The following is a 20,960-nucleotide window of genomic DNA, read 5'->3' on the forward strand; positions in this document are numbered from 1 at the left end:
AGACCAAGGGCCTCGGCCGGCACTGAGAGCCTCCAGGGAAAGGTCAGGTCTCTCATTCTGTCCTATTCCTCCCTTCGACTTCCCTCCCAGCGGGCTGCTATTCAGCATTCAGCAATCGCTAGGCAAAGCCCTTCTGGTCTGCAGAACGCACTCCGGCAAGCCCACCGGGAGAACCAAGGCCGACTCCTCGCCCCTGTGGGGAAAATGGCGCTCGTCACCCCTTCTCCCTCCCGGGTAATCACAAGGACCAGCCTCCCTCCCTCGCTACAAAATGGCGCCTCCCGCTGGGGCCCCAGAATCGGTGTAACTCACTAGTCAGTGAGGCGGTGTCCGTCTGGGATGAGCGGTTCTGTCAACCAGTCAGACACAGGAGTTTTGACTCTGCACTTTGCGCGAGCCACTCAGGGGCGGGCTGTAAAGTCAGGCTTGGCTGACGTCAGATGAGGGGGCGCGGCTAGGGCGGTTTTCTTTTGCGTCGACTAAACGTGGGCCAATGGAAAACCGGAAGCATCCTGTGAGTGATGTAATGACAGCCCAATGGAAGCTGGGGGCGGGCCTCAGACACACTATGCGGGTTGCGGGGCCTGGGGGCCGGACGGCTGTTTCCTGTCCTGGTGCATGGTGGTCGGACGAAGGAATTGTTGGAAAATTTTCTCGGAGGTTCGTATATAAATGTGTTTTTACCCAGTGTGCATTATTCTCCGCCCGGCCGCCGCCCTCAGCGCGGCGGCGCGGGCCCGCTTGGGCCCGGGCTCCGGCTCCCGTTGCTCAGCCTCCGCCGCAGGCCTTGCCGATTCTATGGGCCGGCCGCAGTAGCGGCGTCTGGGCAGAAGCGGAGTTTATTAATAACCCGCGGCCGCCACTCTAGGCGGCGGAGCTTTTCTCGCTGAGGACTCAACCCCCCCAAATCATCTCTGAGCGATACGCCCCGCCTGTTTCCCTCAGGGGACCGCCAACGGGAGGGAGTGAAAGAGGGGAGGGTGGAGCCCTCGGGAACCTTGGCCGCGTTTCTCGGCCTGACCTCCGCGCGGAGCGAGTCCCCAGGCGCCGCGGAGGCAGAGTTCCGCCGCCTGGGACGCCGGGCCCACGGGCGGCACCAGGCCGCAGCGGTGGCGCCGAGGACAGGGCTGGCCCAGGCCCTCCCAGCACCCCGCCTGCCGATCGCACGTAGCGGTTCCCTCCCATCCATATCGTGGGCAGATTGTTTCCCCGACACCCTTTCTTTTATTAAAAAAAAAAAAAATAGGTTACTGAGGTCTAACATCGAATATTAGAAATTTACAATTTTATCGTCCTTTTCTCCAGTTTTGGCCAAAAGAGTGAGCAAATCCTTATAAGTCGCTTTGAAACATATTATTGTGGAACGTGAACCAGTTTTTATTCCTTCCCCTTTTGCTTTTGACATTTTTTCCCCCATAATAACGAAGTTAAAAAGAGGAAAGAAGAATACCATCGCCAGCCCATTTATTTGTTTAAAGTCAACGTCAGCCTTTGCCTTGGAAGTGTCTAAATCAGCTGGTGTAATCAAGTGTGAGGATGTGGGGAGAAATTGTAGGTTCAAGATTGTGGTCGGCTTTGTCCTGAATCTTATCAGAAGATACTTATGTTTTCCTGTAGTTGACAGAAAACGGTGCAGTATTTAATGTTTTTTCTTGCTGAGTATGTAAATCAAATTTACATTTAGTAAGAAAATACGTGACAAGGAGATCACTCAAAAGCACCCATAACATGCATCGCTAATTTTATCCTGCGTATTTTGACTGTTTGGAAATTTTTTTTTGTCAGTGTCCACTATTTGGAAATTCTGTGAGCGGTCAGCTGTCTGCAGATATTTGAGTGTCTTTTTTTTCCTTTACAGAAGCCCCCCCTTTATTTTTTTAAAATAGCTTTATTGATGTAATTCACATACCTTACAGTTCACCCATTTAAAATGTGTAATTAGGCCTGGGCAGCATAGGGAAACGGCCCTCCCCCGTTTCTACAAAAAACCCATTTTTTTTAAGTCAGATCAGCGTGTGCCTGTAGTCCCAGGTTCTTGGAGGCAGAGGTGAGGGGATCACTTGAACCCAGGAGTTCCAGGCTACAGTGAGCCATGATTGTGCCACTGTACTCCTGTCTGGGTGACAGAGAGACCTGTCTCAAAAAGGAAAAAAAACAAGTTATAATTAGTTTAATTTTAGCCTGGGCGTGGGGGCTCACACCTGTAATCCCAGCACTTGGGGAGGCCGAGGCGGGTGGATCACCTGAGGTAAGGAGTTTGAGACCAGCCTGGCCGACGTGGTGAAACCCCCTTCTCTACGAAAAATACAAAAATTAGCTGGGTGCGGTGGCAGGTGCCTATATCCCAGCTGCTCGGGAGACTGAGGCAGGAGAATCGCTTGAACCCAGGAGGCGGAAGTTGCAGTGAGCCAAGGTTGCACCATTGCAATCCAGCGTGGACAACAAGAGTGAAACTCCATCTCAAAAATAAAGTTGAATTTTAACATATTCAGAGTTGCGCAACCATCACTACAATCAATTTTACAACATATTCATCACCCTCAAAAGAAGCTATACCCGTTAGCAGTTACTCCCCATTTCCTCTCAGTTGTCCCACCCCACTACTAGTTTGCATATTTGCCTATTCTGGATATTTCACATAAATGGAATCATGTAGTATGTAGTCTTGTCCAGGATCATTTATGTTATAACGTATCAATACTTTCTTTTTATTGCCAAATAATATTTCATTGTGTGAACATAGTACATTTTACTTATCCATTCGCTGTTGATGGACATTTGGGTTGTTTCCACCCTTTGGCTATTATGCATAATGCTATGAACATTTGTACAAAAGTTTTCGTGTGGACATAGGTTTTCATTTCTCTTGAGAGTAGAATACCTAGGAATAGAATTGCTGGGTCATATAGTAACTCTGTTAAACTTCTTGAGGTACTCTAAAACTTTTTCAATGTGGCTGCACCACCTTTACATTCCTACCAGCAATGTGTAAAGGTTCCAGTTTCTCCACATCCTTACTAACACTTGCTATCATTAGTCTTTTTGATTATATTTTTCTAGTGTGAATGAAATGGTGTCTTTTGTAGGTTTGATTTGCATTTCCCTGACGGTTAATAATGTTGAGCATTTTTTCTATGCCTAGTGATCATTTATAATCATTGGAGAAATGTCTGTTTGGATCCTTTACCGATTTTAAAGTTGAATTATTCATCTTATTATGACTGGGTTGTGAGAGTACTTTATACGCTCTAGCTAGAAATCCCTTATCAGATACATGGTTTGCAAAATGTTCATAGTCCTTTCCTGTGTGTTGGGATGTTGCTGTGAAGTAAGGGCTCATTGTGTTCTTCACAGAAATATAGCATGACTGTATTGAACTGTGCCTCTACTACATGGTTTTATTTTTAAAATAAAAAACCACTCCACCTTCATAGCATAGTTCCATTTCTGGAAGGTAAGCACTGAATTTTTAAATGTTCATGCAAGCATATACAGATATCTATATACATTTTTAAAAACATGAATGCAATCATATGGTATCTGCTCTTCTGCAACCTGCTTTTTCCCACTTACCATGTGTCTTGGACATGTTTCTCACTGTTTCAAATAGATAGATCTCATTCTTTTAAATGCCTACATGTTTCATTTAGGGATGCCGTGTGTGTGTGTGTGTGTATTTGTGTATAGATATTTTTTTAAAAATCAATTTTTTTTAAGAGACAGGGTCTCACTCTCACCCAGACTAGAGTGCAGTGGCATGATCTCAGCTCACTGTAGCCTCAACCTCCCTGGCACAAGCCATCCTCCCACCTCAGACTCCTGAGTAGCTAGGACTACAAGTGCACACCACCATGCCCAGCTAATTTTTAAAAAAATGTTTGTAGGCCGGGCGCGGTGGTTCACGCCTATAATCCCAGTACTTTGGGAGGCTGAGATGGGTGGATCACCTGAGGTCAGGAATTTGAGACCAACCTGGCCAACATGGCAAAACCCTGTCTCTACTAAAAATATAAAACTTAGCTGAGCATGGTGGTCCATGCCTGTAATTCCAGCTACTCGGGAGGCTGAAGCAGAAGAATCGCTTGAACCCAGGAGGCGGAGGTTGCAGTGAACTGAGATTGCACTACTGCACTCCAGCCTGGGGGACAGAGCAAGATCTGTCTCAGTCAATCAAGCAATCAATCAATCAATAAATGGTTCGTGTTAATTACATAATAAGAATAATGCTCATGCCTGTAATCCCAGGACTTTGGGAGGCCAAGACGGGTGGATCACAAGGTCAGGAGTTCAAGACCGGCCTGACCAACATGGTGAAATCTCATCTCTACTAAAAAAATACAAAAAATTAGCTGGGCGTGGTGGTGGTCACCTGTAATCCCAGCCACTCAGGAGGCTGAGGCAGGGGAATTGCTTGAACCCGGGAGGCTGAGGTTGCAGTTAGACAAGATCGCGTCGCTGTGCTCCAGCCTGGGGGACAGAGGGAGACTCCGTCTCAAAAAAAAAAAAAAAAAATACTAAATGGCCTGTAAGGGTAACTAATTTGTTAAATGTGAGTTAAAAGTGATCAATTTTTGACAACTTAGGAAAATTTATAGAAATGAAAAAAGCTGAATACAAAATGTTATCTGTATGATAATTATGCTGTAAAAATTATGTATGTGTGTGGCTAGCAAGGCTAGAGAATAAAACCAGGAAAAATGAAAATGTTTGATTTGTTAAGCTATTGGGACTTATTATTTTATTTATTTTATTTGTTTTGAGACGGGGTCTTACTCTGTCACCCAGGCTGGGGTTCAGTGGTATGATCTCAGCTCACTGCAACCTCCACCTCCCGGGTTCGAATGATTCCCCTGCCTCAGCCTCCCAAGTAGCTGGGATTACAGACATGCACCAGCACCCCCAGCTATGTTTTTTTAATTTTAGTAGAGACAGGGTTTCAGCATGTTGGCCAGGCTGGTCTTGAACTCCTGACCTTGTGAGCCACTGTGCCTGGCTGGGACTTATCTTTATTTATTTATTTATTTTTTCTGAGATGGAGTCTCACTCTGTCGCCCAGGCTGGAGTGCAGTGGCATGATCTCGGCTCACTGCGAGCTCCCCCTCCCAGGTTCACATCATTCTCCTGTCTCAGCCTCCCGAGTAGCTGAGACTACAGATGCCTGCCACCACGCCTGGCTAATTTTTTTTTTTTTTTTTTTTTTTTGTATTTTTTGTAGAGACAGGGTTTCACCATGTTAGCCAGGATGGTCTTGATCTCCTGACCTCGTGATCTGCCCGTCTTGGCCTCCGAAAGGACTTATTAAGTTTTAAATTTATATTACAATATTGTGTGCAAGGAAAAGTGTTTTTTTTGTTTTTTGTTTTTTTGCTTTTGGGAGGATTTCTCTCTGTTTCCCAGGCAGGAGTGCAGTGGCACAATCACAGCTCAGTGCAGCCTGTACCTCCCAGGCCCAAGTGATCCTCCCTCCTCCTTAGCCTGCCAAGTAGCTTGGTATTACAGGTCCAAGCCACTATGTCTGGTAAATTTTTTTTTTTTTTTTTTTTTTTTGAGATGGAGTTCGCCCAGGCTGGAGTGCAGTGGTAGATCTCGGCTCACTGCAGCCTCCAACTCCCAGGTTCAAGTGATTCTTCTTCCTTAGCCTCCTGAGTAGCTGGGATTACAGACACCCACCACCACACTTGGCTAATTTTTGTATTTTTAGTAGAGACAGGGTTTCACCTAGTTGGCCAGGCTGGTCTCGAACTCCTTACCTCAGGTGATCCACCCACCTCAGCCTCCCAAAGTGCTGGGATTACAGACGTGAGCTACCATGCTTGGCCTAATTTTTTTCTTTTTTCAGTAGAGACAGGGTTTCACTGTGTTGCCCGGGCTGGTCTTGAACTCCTGGCCTCAAGCCGTCTTCCCTCCTTAGCCTTCCCAGGTGCTGCAATTACAGGTGTGAGCCACCATGCCCAGCCTGCAAGGAAAATTTTAGTGGTCTACAAAACACAATAAAATAGCTGACAGTGTTACTAGACTGAAACGATGAGAACATGGCGCAGACAGATTACTGTAATACTTTTAAATATTACAATAGGGTAATACTCTTAAGTGAGAGGATGAAAAAGAAGTTTTTTTTTTTTTTCGAGATAGAGTTTCACTCTGTTGCTCAGGCTGGAGTGCAGTGGCACGATCTTGGTTCACTGCTGCCTCCACCCCCTGGGTTCAAGTGATTCTCCTGCCTCAGCCCCCAGAGTAGCTGGGATTATAGGCACCCATCACCATACCCGGCTGATTTTCTTGTATTTTTAGTAGAGACAGGGTTTTGCCATGTTGGCCAGGCCGTTCTCAAACTCCTGACTTCAGGTGATCCACCAGCCTCACCCACCCAAAGTGCTGGAATTATAGGTGTGAGCCACCATGCCCGACAACAAAAATTTTGAAGAGTAAAACTCATGGCTGGCTGGTGCAATGGCTCATGCACTTTGGGAAGCTAAGGTGGGTGGATCGTGAGGTCAGGAGTTCAAGACCAGCCTGGCCAGCATGGTGAAAACCCTTCTCTACTAAAAATACAAAAAATTAGCTGGGCATGGTGGTGTGCGCCTGTAACACCAGTTTACGAAGTTTAAGAGAAGTGTTTTTTGTTCTTTTGCACATCAGTGGTTCAGTTAAGATCAAACCATCACCAAACTGGGCATACCTGATGACTAGACCTAGATGTTCATTTCTAAATTCTTGTCTCTGCTCTCAGCTCTTTTCTGTCAGGTATTTTTAGCTTTAAGCCTAGCAGGCCCTATCTCTGTTGTCACTTCAAAGGTATCAGGCTGTACCTACCTGCCAGTCAGTTTCATATATTCAGTTTTGGAATAGTCCTGGAACTGCACAAAGCCTTCAAGTTTCAACATTTCACCCATCCAGTAGGATATTCTACTGCCCCAATTAAAATTGGCAGTATAAACTCTTTCCCCATACTTTAACCCTTAGCATCTTATGGAGTCTGTGAGAACTTTGTCTCATTTGCCAGCACATTCTAATTACTTTTTACTTCACTAAATGATGTTTATTTAATGGAACATGCTTAGACTCTGGCTATATTTAAATATAACTCAACACTAGGTGTGGCTTATTTCTATAATCCCAGCTACTCAGGAGGCTGAGGCAAGAGGATTACATGAGCCCAAGAATTTGAGGTTGCAGGGTCCTGCCACTGCAGTCCAGCATGGGTGACAGTGAGACTCGACTCTCAAATATATATCATATATTTTCTGGGCGCAGTGGCTCACTCTTGTAATCCCAGTACTTTGGGAGGCTGAGGCATGCAGATCACTTGAGGTCAGAAGTTTGACACCAGCCTGGCCAATATGGTGAAACCCCACCTCTACTAAAAATACAAAAACGAGCCAGGTGTGGTGGCACACACCTGTAATCCTAGCTACTTGAGAGGCTGAGGCATGAGAATCGCTTGAACCTGGGAGGTGGAGGTTGCAGTGAGCTGAGATCACGCCATTGCGTTCTAGCTTTGGCTACAGTGAGACGCTGTCTCAAAAAAAAAAAAAGTGGAGTAATGCAGTATTTGTCTTTTTGTGACTGAAAATTAGCCTATGCTAATTTTATACTCAGCAGGGGTCTTTTTCTTTTTTACCTCCCCCACGCCCCGAGACGGAGTTTCGTTCCTGTTGCCCAGCCTGGAGTGCAGTGTTGTGATCTCGGCTCACTGCAACCTCTGCCTCCCGGGTTCAGGCAGTTCTCCTGCCTCAGCCTTCCAAGTAGCTGGGATTACAGGCGTGCACTACCACGCCCGGCTAATTTTTGTATTTTTGATAGTGACGGGGTTTCACCTTGTTCATCAGGCTGGTGTTGAACTCCTGACCTCAGGTGATCCATCCACCCTGGCCTCCCAAAGTGCTGGGATTACAGGTGCGAGCTGCTGCACGCAGCCCACGGGTCTTAACAGTAGGGTACTGGTGTTACTTTGAGTTTTCTCTGTCAGCCTTTGGAGGTGCCAAGGAAATGACGTTTCATCTTGTTCTATGAACAGTTATAGATTATGGATCCTTTTGTACCTAAAAGGTCACCCTTTAACTTTTTATTTTTTTTCTTTAAGTGTGCGTGCCACCACATCCAGCTAATTTTTTTGTATTTTTAGTAGAGACAGGGTTTCACCATGTTGGCCAGGCTAGTCTCAAACTCCTGACCTCAGGTGATCCATCTGCCTTGGCCTTTCAAAGTGCTGTGAATTCAGGTGTGAGCCACTGCGCCCAGCCTTGACTGACTTTTATCATAGCACTGATACCTTTTTGTGTATATGAACAGTAGTTCCCACTTTTGGTCTAATGAGGGTACAGTTCATAGTATTTCCAAGACAAATTTCTTCAAACAATCCTAAACGTAAAATGAATTACAAATTATTACTACTATCTGTGTATTGCTCTTTTATTTATTTATTTATTTACTTATTTATTTTTTGAGACGGAGTTTCACTCTTGTAGCCCAGACTGGAGTGCAATGGCACGATCTCAGCTCACTGCAACCTCCGCCTCCTGGGTTCAAGCGATTCTCCTGCCTCAGCCTCCTGAGTAGCTTAGGATTACAGGCTTGCACCACCATGCTCAGCTAATGTTTTTTTGTAGTTTTAGTAGAGACAGGGTTTCACCATGTTGGCCAGGCTAGCCTCGAACTCCTGATCTCAGGCGATCCACCCACCTGGGCCTCCCGAAGTGCTGGGGTTACAGGCGTGAGCCACCGCGCCCATCCTGACCTGGAAAGGTCATCCTCAAGACATCTGGTTCAGTTCCCTGGCCCAAGGCAGCTAAATTATCCTAGCTACTGTTTGAGGTAAGCCAAGGTCCACAGAGGTAAGGAGACCTGGAAGTAGAAGGGAAGAAGGAGGTTGTGTTGGTGATTCGTAGAAGAGTTGCCCATTCATCCACTTATTCAATACCTATTGTACTTCTACTATGGGCCAAGCACTTTTTAGGCACTAGAGTCAGCAGTGAGCAAACAAAAAAAAAATCTCTGTCCATTCTCATGGAAGGGGAAATAGATAAACTAAATAAGTAAATACATGTAATTTGTCAAATAATAAGGACTGTGCAGAAATATGGAGGGGAAAAAAAGGATGGGGTTTACCGTGATTGAGCAGTTGGGAGGTACAGTTTGAAATGGGATGGACAGAGAAGCTCTCATTCCATTTGAGCAAAGACTTGAAGAGGTGAGGGAATAAATACTGAAGATACTGGGGAAAATGTTTCAGGCAGAAGGAAACTCAAATGAACATGTCTTAAGGCAGCAGAACATCCAGTATGCTTGAGGAAAAGCAGGGATGCCACTGTAGCTGAAGTGGAGTGAATGAGATGGTGAGTAGTAGAAATGAGGGGCAAGATCATTAGCCTCATTGGTCAGTGTAAGGATTTGGGGATTTTACTCTGATGAGGAGTCCTCGGAAGGTTTTGAGGAGAAGAGGGACATGAGCTCACTTTTCCCTTCAAAGGACACTGACTGCTGTGTCAAAAGAAGAGTGTAGGAGGCTAATGGAGAAGCAGGGAAATAAGTTAGGATGCTGTTAACAGTAATGCAGATAAGAGACTGGTTGTGGCTTGGATCAGGGAAATAATGGTGAAGGTTGTGAGAGGTAGCCAGATTCGGGGTAGATTTCTGAAGATTAAGTCAACAAAATATGCTGACACATTGTAAGTGGGAATCTTCAACAATGCTAAACCCAAAGGAGTCAAATTATGGGAATTTTAGAGATCATACAAAACTGATGGGTACAATTTGTCAGTGCGCTTCTAAGTTGCTGAGCACACTGATAAAAGATTGTGCCCATCAGTTTGAATTGTTGAATTATGAGATGCATGCCTTGGACTTCGGGCTAATACTCTTACCCTACATATTGAGTGAAATTTTACCTTATTTCCAACACCATTACATCCTCAGCAGTTTTTTGTGATTCACAAATATTCTTTGTAACTTTCATTTCATATGTATCATTCTTTGTTCCCAAGTGTCTTTATTTTTCTTCAAGGTAGAAGATGTTGTTAGCCCAAATAAATCGAGATTCTCAGGGAATGACAGAGTTTCCTGGAGGAGGGATGGAGGCTCAGCATGTTACCCTGTGCTTGACAGAGGCAGTCACAGTGGCAGGTGAGCAGTTGTGTTTGAAGGGATGAGTTTGAAAATATCATTTATCTTAAAAGAAAATGAAAATTTACAACTTCCTAGTTCCTGATTTAGCAGAAAACAATATATATAAACCTAGGTCTTTCTATGAGGGTTTTTTTTTTTTTGAAACGGGACAGAGTTTTACTCTTGTTGCCCAGGCTGCAGTGCAGTGGCGCGATGTCGGCTCACTGCAACCTTTGCCTCCCAAGTTCAAGCGATTCTCCTGCCTCAGCCTCCTGAGTAGCTGGGATTATAGGCACGCACCATTACGCCAGCTAATTTTTGTATTTTTAGTAGAGACAGGGTTTCACCACATTGGCCAGGCTGTTCTCAAACTCCTGACCTCAGGTAATCAACCTGCCTCAGCCTCCCAAAGTGCTGGGATTACAGGCATGAGCCACTGCGCCCGGCCTCTATGTGTATTTTTTACCTTGGTGTGGGTACAGTAGGGCACGTAATTTTTTTTTTCTTTTTCTTTTTTTTTTTTTTGAGACAAGGTCTCGCCTTGTCGCCCAGGCTGGAGTGCAGTGGCACAATCTCGGCTCACTGCAACCTCTGCCTCCTGGGCTTAAGACATCCTGTCACCTCAGCCTCCCAAGTAGCTGAGACTACAGGCATGCACTAGCGTGCCCAGCTAATTATTTTATTTTTAGTAGAGACATGGTTTCACCATGTTGCCCAGACTAGTCTCGAACTCCTGGACTCAAGCCATCCACCCACCTCAGCCTCCAAAAGTGCTGGGATTACAGGCATGAGCCTTTTGTTCCCAGCCTATTTTTTTGGTAAGTACTAAATCTCACTTTTTTTTTTTTTTTTTTGAGGCGAAATCTGGCTCTGTCGCCCAGGCTGGAGTGCAGTGGCACAATCTCAGCTCACTGCAACATCTGCCTCCTGGGTTCAAGCAATTCTTCTGCCTCAGCCTCCCAAGTAGCTGGGACTACAGGCGCGCACCACCGTGCCCGGCTAATTTTTGTATTTTATTAGAGATAGGGTTTCACCACATTGGCCAGGCTGGTCCCAAACTTCTGACCTTGTGATCCACCCGTCTCTCCAAAGTGCTGTGATTACAGGCGTGAGCCACCACACCTGGCCACTAAATCTCATTTTGAGTCTGAGTTAAGCAATCTACCTTTTTTCTGATCTTTATTTTTTAAAAAAATTAGCGTGTCCATATGCTAGCTGTCTAAAGAAAATACTGATTTTTTTTTTTGTAATAGATGGTGACAACTTAGAAAATATGGAAGGCGTAAGCTTGCAAGCAGTAACACTTGCAGATGGTTCTACTGCTTACATACAACACAATTCTAAAGGTATGTGCCTCACATATGGCTGATTGGTTAACACCAGTGATTTATGACCTGTGAGTTGGAGCACCTAGAAGCTATCCCACCTTTCCTATCTCTCCTAAAGATGTTGTATTGCACATGATAATTTTAAGTCATTTCAGTTTAATTCCTTTTTTTTTTTTTTAATATAATTTGGGGTCGTCCCTTGAGATACTTGGAAGATACCCTGGGATATCAAAATTAGTGGGGGAGAGGAGAGCAAGGAGTATGTCTGGACTATTTTCTAGTAAGACCTTTCTTGCTTCTTTACTTCAGGTCATTATTTCATATTTTTACCAAATATGTGTAAGAGTAAAGACATTTGGGGCTGGACACGGTGGCTCATGCCTGTAATCCCAACACTTTGGGAGGCTGAGGCGGGCAGATCACCTGAGGTCGGAAGTTCGAGACCAGCCTGACCAACATGGAGAAACCCTGTCTCTACTAAAAATACAAAATTAGCTGGGCATGGTGGTGCATGCCTGTAATCCCAGCTACTCAGGAGGCTGAGGCAGGAGAGTCGCTTGAACCCAGGAGGCAGAGGTTGCAGTGAGCCGAGATCATACCATTGCACTCTGGCCTGGGCAACAAGAGCAAAACTCTGTCTCAGAAAAAAAAAGACATTTGGTCTTGCTTATCTAACATTGTCTCTGAACTAGTGTTTGCTTTGCTCTAGGAAACAGCCAAGTCCTCAAAAACTCTTTGTTTTTATGGAAACCTACTGAACACATGCATACATAAACAAGGATCTTTTAGCCCTCAGGGATGAGAATGACAACTGACCTCACATACACTGACATATCTGTCTGTCTTCCCAGCTTCAGCTCCCCCCGGTCATGGTCACTGATTCTAAGTGACTCTGAAAATACCTATATAGCAGTCGAACTCATGTAGCTTGCTGTGATGAGCCACTCTTCCTCTTGACCTCATCTAATTGAAAATTGCAGGGGAGGAAGGATGGCTGAGGGAGGATTTTCTGCTTTCTGTAGGATCACTGGATGTGTTATTGAATTGCCTCAGAACGTTGAGGGAAGAATCAAGATGAACACGAGCTTAAGTTGTGTATGTTTTTATAGTTGATATCATTTTGAAATTGTATAAAGTTTAAAATTTTTGTTTGTGCCAATTTATTGTCTTGAATCTTTTGTTCTAGATGGAAAACTCATAGATGGCCAGGTCATTCAGTTGGAAGATGGTTCTGCTGCCTATGTTCAACATGTACCCATACCTAAAAGTAGTAAGTATTTAAGATAACAGCACAGGAAACCATTTTAATTCTCAGCTTTTAGTATTTGCTGCCTGCAGCTCCCTCTTACTACCTAAACTTGGGCTCGATCTCAAGTCCTCCTTCTGTAAAGGGAGATTATAGATGCCACAGAGTGGATCTTAACCAAGACTTTCTCTTAAAGATAATGGAAAAGAAGTTACTGGACTGCACTGTGGAGACTGAGTAACAGTCCTAAGTGAATGTTTCTGTTTTTTGAGTTGAATCGTACATGTCTCTCATTTTCTTCATTTTTCCCCTTCTTTCAACTCTCTTTAATACTGGTATATATTCCTAAAACCAATATTCTAATATCTTTTTACCTTTAAACACTGACTCAGAGAAGCTTTGCTGAACTTACTTAAATGTTCGAAGACTCATGAAGCAAATATAGATTGTTATAATGTGTTAATGGTTTATTGACTCTTGTTGCTAAGTGAGTTAATTGGAATGTGCTAGAAAACATGAGATCTAAATGTAAGCATTGTTCTTGAGCAGGGGACAGTTTGCGTCTAGAGGATGGTCAAGCAGTGCAGTTAGAAGATGGTACCACAGCATTTATTCACCACACCTCCAAAGGTAAAATAACTTTGAAAGTACGAATAAAATAAGGGAGAAGTGAGAGTGTAGGGGGAAAGAAGACCTGCGTTTAGCTTCTGAAGTGTTGTCATAGGAAAGAATTGTATTTCTTCATTAAAGTACAAGGTGGCATGATTTAAGGAAAAATTTTCCTACAATTTGAGATGTCTAGTGACAAGTTGGAACAGCAAACTAAATGATTGGTCCCTGGAATACTTTTTTTTTTTTTTTTTTGAGATGGAGTCTCGCTCTGTTGCCCAGGTTGGAGTGCAGTGGCCGGATCTCGGCTCACTGCAAGCTCCGCCTCCCGGGTTTACGCCATTCTCCTGCCTCAGCCTCCCGAGTAGCTGGGACTACAGGCGCCCGCCACCTCGCCCGGCTGGTTTTTTGTACTTTTTAGTAGAGACGGGGTTTCACCGGGTTAGCCAGGATGGTCTCGATCTCCTGACCTTGTGATTCGCCCGTCTCGGCCTCCCAAAGTGCTGGGATTACAGGCTTGAGCCACCGCGCCCGGCCGGTCCCTGGAATACTTAAAGTAGAGGCCACATTTTGTTTTTTTCGGGTGGCTTTTTTTTTAAAAGACAAGGTCTCACTCTGTTGCCAGGCTGGAGTGTGGTGGCGCAAGCACAGCTCACTGCAGGCTCAAACTCCTAGGCTCAGGGATCCTCCCACCTCAGCCTCCTGAATAGCTGGGACTACAGGTGCACGCCGCCACTCCCGGCTAATTTTTTCATTTTTTGTAGAGATAGGGTCTTACTGTGTTGCCAGGCTAATCTCAAACTCCTGACCTCAAGCCAGCCTCCCAAAGTGCTGGGATTATAGGCGTTAGCTACTGCACTCAGCCTTAATTTCATATTTTAAATGCAGCCTTGGCTACTTTTTAAAAAGACTAAGAAATAAAATCACGATGTAACATTGAAATGGTTAACTTCATATTTTATTTATTTCTGTATTTTAGAGATAAGATCTTACTCTGTTAGGCTAGAGAGCAGTGGCACGATCATAGCTCACTACAGCCTTGAATTCCTGGGCTCAAGGGACTTTCCTGCCTCAGCCTCGTGAGCATCTAGGACTATACGTGTGTGTCACCACAGCCAGCTAATATTTTAATTTTTATTTTCTGATTAAATTTTTTTTGTTAAATATAGGGTCTTGCTCTGTGGCTTCAAGCTAGTCTTGAACTCCTGGCCTCAAGAAGTCCTCCTGCTCCAACTTCCCAAAGCACTGGGGTCATATACATGAACCACTTTGCCTAACCTGTTTCTTCCTCTTAAATAGAATTTTTTAGCTGGACACGGTAGTTCATGCCTGTAATCCTAGCACTTTGGGAGGCCGACGCAGGCGGATCACCTGAGGTCAGCGGTTCGAGACTAGCCTGGCCAACATGGCAAAACCCTGTCTCTACTAAAAATACAAAAATTAGCCGGGTGTGGTGGCGCATGCCTTTAATTCTGGCTACTCAGGAGGCTGTGGCAGGAGAATCGCTTGTACCCAGAAGGAGGTTGCAGTGTAGTCGAAATCGTGCCACTGCACTCCAGCCTGTGCAACAAAGTGAGACTCTGTCTCAAAAATTAAAAAAAAAACAACCAACATATATATATATACACACATATATATAAAATTTTAAAAGCAAGGTCCTTTGCCTACTGTGTTTAATTGAAACTAAGTATACAGTTTCAAAAATATTTGAAGCAAATACAACAAAACGTTAATGCTTATTACATTTGTTTAAGGGAAGTTCAGAGTTTTGAGGTGGAATGTGTAGGAATGATGAGTACAGCTCTGCAGCCAGACTATGTAGATTCAAAACCACTGTTTTGTTTTTTTTTTAGTTGTGTGACGTTAAGCAGATTACTTCTCTGTTCTTTAGTTTCATCATCTGTAAAATGAGGATTATAGTACGTGTCCATATCATATGTAGGGTTGTTGTGAGGGCAGAATGCACAAACATGTAAAGCACTTAGAACTGTGTTTGTCACATACTAAATGCTCAACAAATGTTACCTATTGTTACTACTTTAGAGAATATTTTATTTTATTTTATTTTATTTTATTTATTTTTTTGAGAGAGTCTCACTCTGTTGCCAGGCTGGAGTGCAGGGGCGCAATCTCGGCTCACTGCAACCTCCGCCTCCTGGTTTCAAGTGATTCTCTGGCCTCAGCCTCCCAAGTAGCTGAGATTACAGGCACCCGCCACTACGCCTGGCTAATTTTTGCATTTTAGTAGAGATGGGGTGTCACCATGTTGGTCAGGCTGGTCTCGAACTCCTGACCTCAGGTGATCCACCCACCTCAGCCTCCCAAAGTGCTGGGATTACAGGAGTGAGCCACCGCGCCCAGCTACAGAATATTTTATTACAGAATGACATAACACATTTTAGAAAGACTGTTTTGTTGTGAAGCCAAAGGGAGGAATCTTTAAAAAAATTAAAACACTTAAATTTATAAATAAATTTAATTACAGTTGGAAAAATGTAAAGTCTACACCCCTTCCTTCCTTCCTTCCTTCCTTCCTTCCTTCCTTCCTTCCTTCCTTCCTTCCTTCCTTCCTTCCTTCCTTCCTTCCTTCCTTCCTTCCTTCCTTCCTTCCTTCCGTCCCTCCCTCCCTCCCTCCCTCCCTCCCTCCCTCTTTCCCTCCCTCCCTCCCTCCTTCCTTCCTCTCTTCTCTTTCTTTCTCTCTTTCGACAGAGTCTTGCTCTGTCATCAGGCTGGAGTGCAGTGGCACGATCTCGGCTCACTGCAACCTCCACTTCTCAGGTTCAAGTGATTCTCCTGCTTCAGCCTCCTGAGCAGCTGGGACTATAGGTGCGCGCCACCATGCCCAACTACTTCTTTTGTATTTTTAGTAGAGATGAGATTTCACCATGTTGGCCAGGATGGTCTTGATCTCTTAACTTTGTGATCTGCCCGGCTTGGCCTCCCAAAGTGCTAGGATCATAGGCGCGCATGGGCACACTTTTTTCTTTATCAATAAGTTTTAGTCATAAGTTAATTGTAACTGGCTAGATTTATTATTTCACTCTCTCTATATATATATATCGATATAAAATCACAATTTCATATCGATACCATTATAGATATAGATATATCTTAGTGTGGACATTTAGAGGGTAAAAAGAAAAACACCATGGAGGGACTGTGGAGTCATACTGACATGAGTTCAAATTCTGATTTCTCTACATATTGTTTTTGACTGTTAATTGTTAGTGTGGGTTTTTTTGTTTGTTTTTTGAGAGGGACTCTCGCTCTGTTGCCCAGGCTGGAGTGCAGTGGCGTAATCTTGGCTCACTGCAACCTCTGCTTCCCAGGTTCAAGAGATTCTCCTGCCTTAGCCTCCCCAGGAGCTGGGAATACAGGCGTGTGCCACCATGCCCAGATGATTTTTTTTCTATTTTTAGTAGAGCGGGTGTTTCACCGTGTTAGCCAGGATGGTCTCAATCTCCTGACCTTGTGATCTGCCCGTCTCGGCCTCTCAGAGTGCTGGGATTATAGGCTTGAGCCACTGCACCCGGCCTGTTAGTGTTTTTTAAATTTTCTGATTCCTAAGGAAAGTGATGTTACTTCTCCAAACCTGAGTTCCCATTTATACAATGAAGGCGGTAAATATACCTGCTTTGCAGAATTACTGTGAGGATTAAATGAAATAACACATATAAAGTACATGGTCCAGTACTCAGAGTAAACTACTCAATAAAAGCTCATTTCTCTCTTCCTTTCAATATGTAAATATTTGTCAGATTTTACCTTTAATTTAATGCCATTCTCTTCCACTCTCTCAGATAGTTATGACCAGAGTGCATTACAGGCGGTTCAGCTGGAAGATGGCACCACAGCTTATATCCACCACGCAGTGCAAGTCCCGCAGTCTGACACCATCTTGGCAATTCAGGCTGATGGGACAGTGGCAGGTCTGCACACTGGGGATGCCACAATTGACCCCGACACCATCAGTGCTTTGGAACAGTATGCAGCAAAGGTACAGCATTTCACAATGTTAAGAATGTCCAATATATAACTTCTTTATTTTTCATGAAAAGAAAACAAAACAAAAAAGTACACCTCATCAAAAAAAAACTGGCCAATTTTGGCTAGGCATGGCGTGATATCACACCTATAATCCTAGCACTTTGGGATGCCAAGATGGGAGGATTGTTTGAGCACAGATCCCTGTCTCAAATTCAGAAATTAAAAAAAGAAAAAGACACTAGCAATTCAAAGTCAAAATCAGTCAGTATCGAAGAGATCAGCATTTATCTTAAGTGAAGTGTAGAAAGACTGGAAAAAAAAAAATAAGGGAATAGGGTAAAGGCTTATAGAAGAGAAATGAGTGGCAGGTAATTCACCAAAAGATATACAAGGATGAAGAGCTATAAAAGAAAGTATAAATGGAACTGCTTATGAATTAAGAAGTAGTAACTATAGATGAGGAAAAGTAAAGGAAAGTCTCAAGTTTTATATCAAAAGGGCTGATATTTTTCCCCTGCATTGAACATGTATCTCTCATATAACTTAAAAGGTTTTTTTTTTTTGTTTTCACTTTTATTAGGGAAATTTTCTTTTTTTTCCCTTTACAAACAAAATAAATAGAGACAGAGTCTTGCTCTTTTGCCCAGGCTGGTTTTGAACTCCTGGGCTCAAATTATCCTCTTGCCTCAGCCTCCCAAAGTGCTGGGATTACTGGCGTGAGCCACCATGCCCAACCTATTATGGAAATTTTCAAATATACACAAAAATAAATGATTAATGAAGCACCATGTACTTTTTTTTTCTTTTGTTGTTTTTGCAAGCTTCTCCCTGAACCATGTACTTAACCAGGCTAAACCATTATCAAAATGGAAAATGTTTTAAAGCTTTATTTTATTCCTATAGGTGTCCATTGATGGAAGTGAAAGTGTAACAGGTACTGGAATGATTGGAGAAAATGAGCAAGAGAAAAAAATGCAGGTATGTAAAACTACTTTTTAATATAAAAATCTATCTTAGCATTTCTGTGCCCTTCTGTGGATGAAAGTAAGAATAGGTAACTCACTACCTCTCTAGGAAAATCTCACCAATTCAGAAAAACAATGTATGTATTAGGCAGCAGCTTTCTCAAACTGCCTGAGGTCCCAGTGTTCATTGGTGGATGCAAAATGACACTAAAGAAATGGAAATATCACAGAAATCCAGTTGAAACTTGTGTGCTGAATTCTAAGGCAGTTTTCTGGACAAGGCAGTTGTGGAGACGAGGTGATTTCCTGACTGCCCCCACCCATGGCATGGCAATTTGTGGATACTTTTTCTGGGACTCCATCATGATTCTTTCTAAATAATCCTCACTGCTTTGCTTTTTGTATTTTTAAATTTCTTCTCCTTCCAACTGATTCCCTCCATATTTTCCTTTTCAACCTCTGAAGGGAGAGTCCAGCCTAGCTAATCTTGGACAAAGCTGTTTATACTTTTTCTACCAGACTGCTTCCTGGTCTGCAGGTGGCCTATGGGCTGGTTTCCCATGGTTCAGATGTTCACCCTGGGTCCAGTCATTGGCTGCCCCTTACCTAATTAACAGCCTAGAGCACCAGTGCTTCTCAAAGTTTTGTAGTATGTACAAAATAGTCACAGGTACATTCTTGGGTATCTCCTACAATCAAAAATTCAAAACTTATGTTATTCAAGAATTGTTTTTGTGTTTGGGGGGATGTTTGTGTGGAGGGTATGCTTGGAGCTTATACAATCATTGTAGGACATTCCTGCTTTAATGCTGCTCTTTATTTTCTCACCAATTATCTCTAATATTTTGTTGACTGTTCCTTTATAGTAGGTGTTTTTTTTTTTCATTTTTCAGAGTTTTATTATATTTAACTCCTTAAATTGCTACTCAGGGTCACATTTATAACCTTGAGCATTAACATGACCACTTATGACATTGTGTGATACTGTTAGGGGTTGTCAAGAAGATTTTACATTTATGCTAATAGTAAGTGATAAAATAACAGGAATCACTGAAATCACTTGTAGAAATATGCTTCTGGCCAGGCATGGTGGCTCATGCCTGTAATCCCAGCACTTTGGGAAGGCTGAGGTATATGGATGAGTTGAGGTCGGGAGTTCGAGACTAACGTGGCCAACATGGTGAAACCCTGCCTCTACTAAAAATACAAAAAATTAGCCAGGCATGGTGGCTAGTGCCTATAATCCAAGCTACTCAGGAGGCTGAGGCAGGAGAATCGCTTGAACCCAGGAGGCAGAGGTTGCAGTAAGCCCAGATCGCACTATTGCACTCCAGCCTGGGCAGCAAGAACGAAACTGTCTCAAAAAAAAAAAGAAAAAAAAAAAAAAGAAATATGATGCTTCTACACATTGCTGAATAGCCAGTATTTCTGTTTACCAGCTGAAGTGATGCCACAAAGTGGCAATAGTATAAATACAGTTTTCAGTTCACTAAGCCCATCAGCTTTGATGCTGTGTGATTCTTAGCAAAATTTTCAGGTCTCAATTCATATTCATATTTTGTGAATGAAATGAGACTTTAAGGTGGGTGTGGTGGCTCACACCTGTAATCTGGATACTTTGAGAGGCTGAGGTGGGAAGATTGCTTGAACCCAGAAGTTTGAGACCAGCCTGGGCAACAAAGTGAGACTCCGTCTGTACAAAAAATTTAAAAATTAGCAAGACATGGTGGCACACATTTGTAGTCACAACTATTTGGGAGGCTAGGGCAGGAGGATCCCTTGAGCCCGTGGTTTGAAGTTATAGTGAGCTGATTGTGCCACTGCACTCCAGCCTGGGCAACAGAGCAAGACCCTGTTCTCCCCCACCCCCCAAAAAATGAGACTTTAATATTTTTTGTACAGTTCTATGTCAAATCCACCTAAGTCAACCTCTATTAAGATACAAACACAGGGCTGGGCACGGTGGCTCCAAGCCTGTAATCCCAGCACTTTGGGAGGTGGCGGAGGATCCACACGAGATCCCAGGAGGTCCGAGCCATCCCTGGCTAACACGGTGAAACCCCGTCTCTACTAAAAATGTCTACAAAAACTAGCCGAGGCTGAGGGTGGCGAAGCCTGTAGTCCCAGCTACTCGGGAGGCTGAGAGGCAGGAGAATGCGTAAAAGCCGGGAGGCGGGGCTTGCAGTGAGCTGAGGTCTGGCCACTGCACTCCAGCCTGGGCAGCAGAAAGCTGAGACTCTGTCTCAAAAAAAAAATTGCAAACACAGGGTAAATATATGCGGGAGTTATAGGTCAGTGGCTTGGAGTATTGGAGTGGCCCAATAAGTTATCTGTCTTACTGGTGACTGACAGACAACTACATTTTAAAAAAATAGAATATTTTAAAGAAAAGGCTGGGTGCAGTGACTCACGCCTGTAATCCTAGCACTTTGGGAGGCCAAGGCTGGTGGATCACCTGAGGTCAGGGGTCTGAGACCAGCCTGGCCGACATGGCGAAACCCCATCTCTACTAAAAATACAAAAATTAGTTGGGTATGGTGGTGTGTGCCTATAATCCCAGCTACTCGGGAAGCTGAGGCAGGAGAATCGCTTGAACCTAGGAAGTGGGGGTTGCACTGAGCCAAGATTGCACCACTGCACCCCAGCCTGGGCAACAGAGCGAGACTGTCTGAAAAAAAAAAAAAAATTTCTGAACTCAGAAACGTAACTAGGAATTCAGAA

At 43.8% G+C, this 20,960-nt stretch overlaps 1 protein-coding gene across 10 annotated transcripts in view; it reads left to right on the plus strand.

The window, feature by feature from the left end:
* Positions 1–407: 407 nt before the first annotated feature.
* The window catches only part of ZNF143 (zinc finger protein 143), a 62,915-nt gene continuing 42,362 nt past the window's right edge, over positions 408–20,960 (plus strand). For 2 of the 10 annotated variants that reach the window (XM_009186618.4, XM_021926098.2), the window contains exons 1-7: positions 408–660; positions 10,008–10,122; positions 11,358–11,450; positions 12,619–12,702; positions 13,225–13,308; positions 17,088–17,284; positions 18,178–18,252. In XM_009186618.4, the coding sequence (XP_009184882.2) occupies positions 538–660; positions 10,008–10,122; positions 11,358–11,450; positions 12,619–12,702; positions 13,225–13,308; positions 17,088–17,284; positions 18,178–18,252 (771 nt within the window). In that variant the 5' untranslated portion in view covers positions 408–537. Of the gene's footprint in view, positions 661–10,003; positions 10,123–11,357; positions 11,451–12,494; positions 12,528–12,618; positions 12,703–13,224; positions 13,309–17,087; positions 17,285–18,177; positions 18,253–20,960 lie in introns of those variants that run through there. The other 8 variants (XM_009186620.4, XM_003910241.2, XM_009186621.1 and 5 more) reach the window with 8 other exon arrangements.

Source organism: Papio anubis, chromosome 12 (assembly GCF_008728515.1).
Source record: "Papio anubis isolate 15944 chromosome 12, Panubis1.0, whole genome shotgun sequence".
NCBI lineage: Eukaryota > Metazoa > Chordata > Mammalia > Primates > Cercopithecidae > Papio > Papio anubis.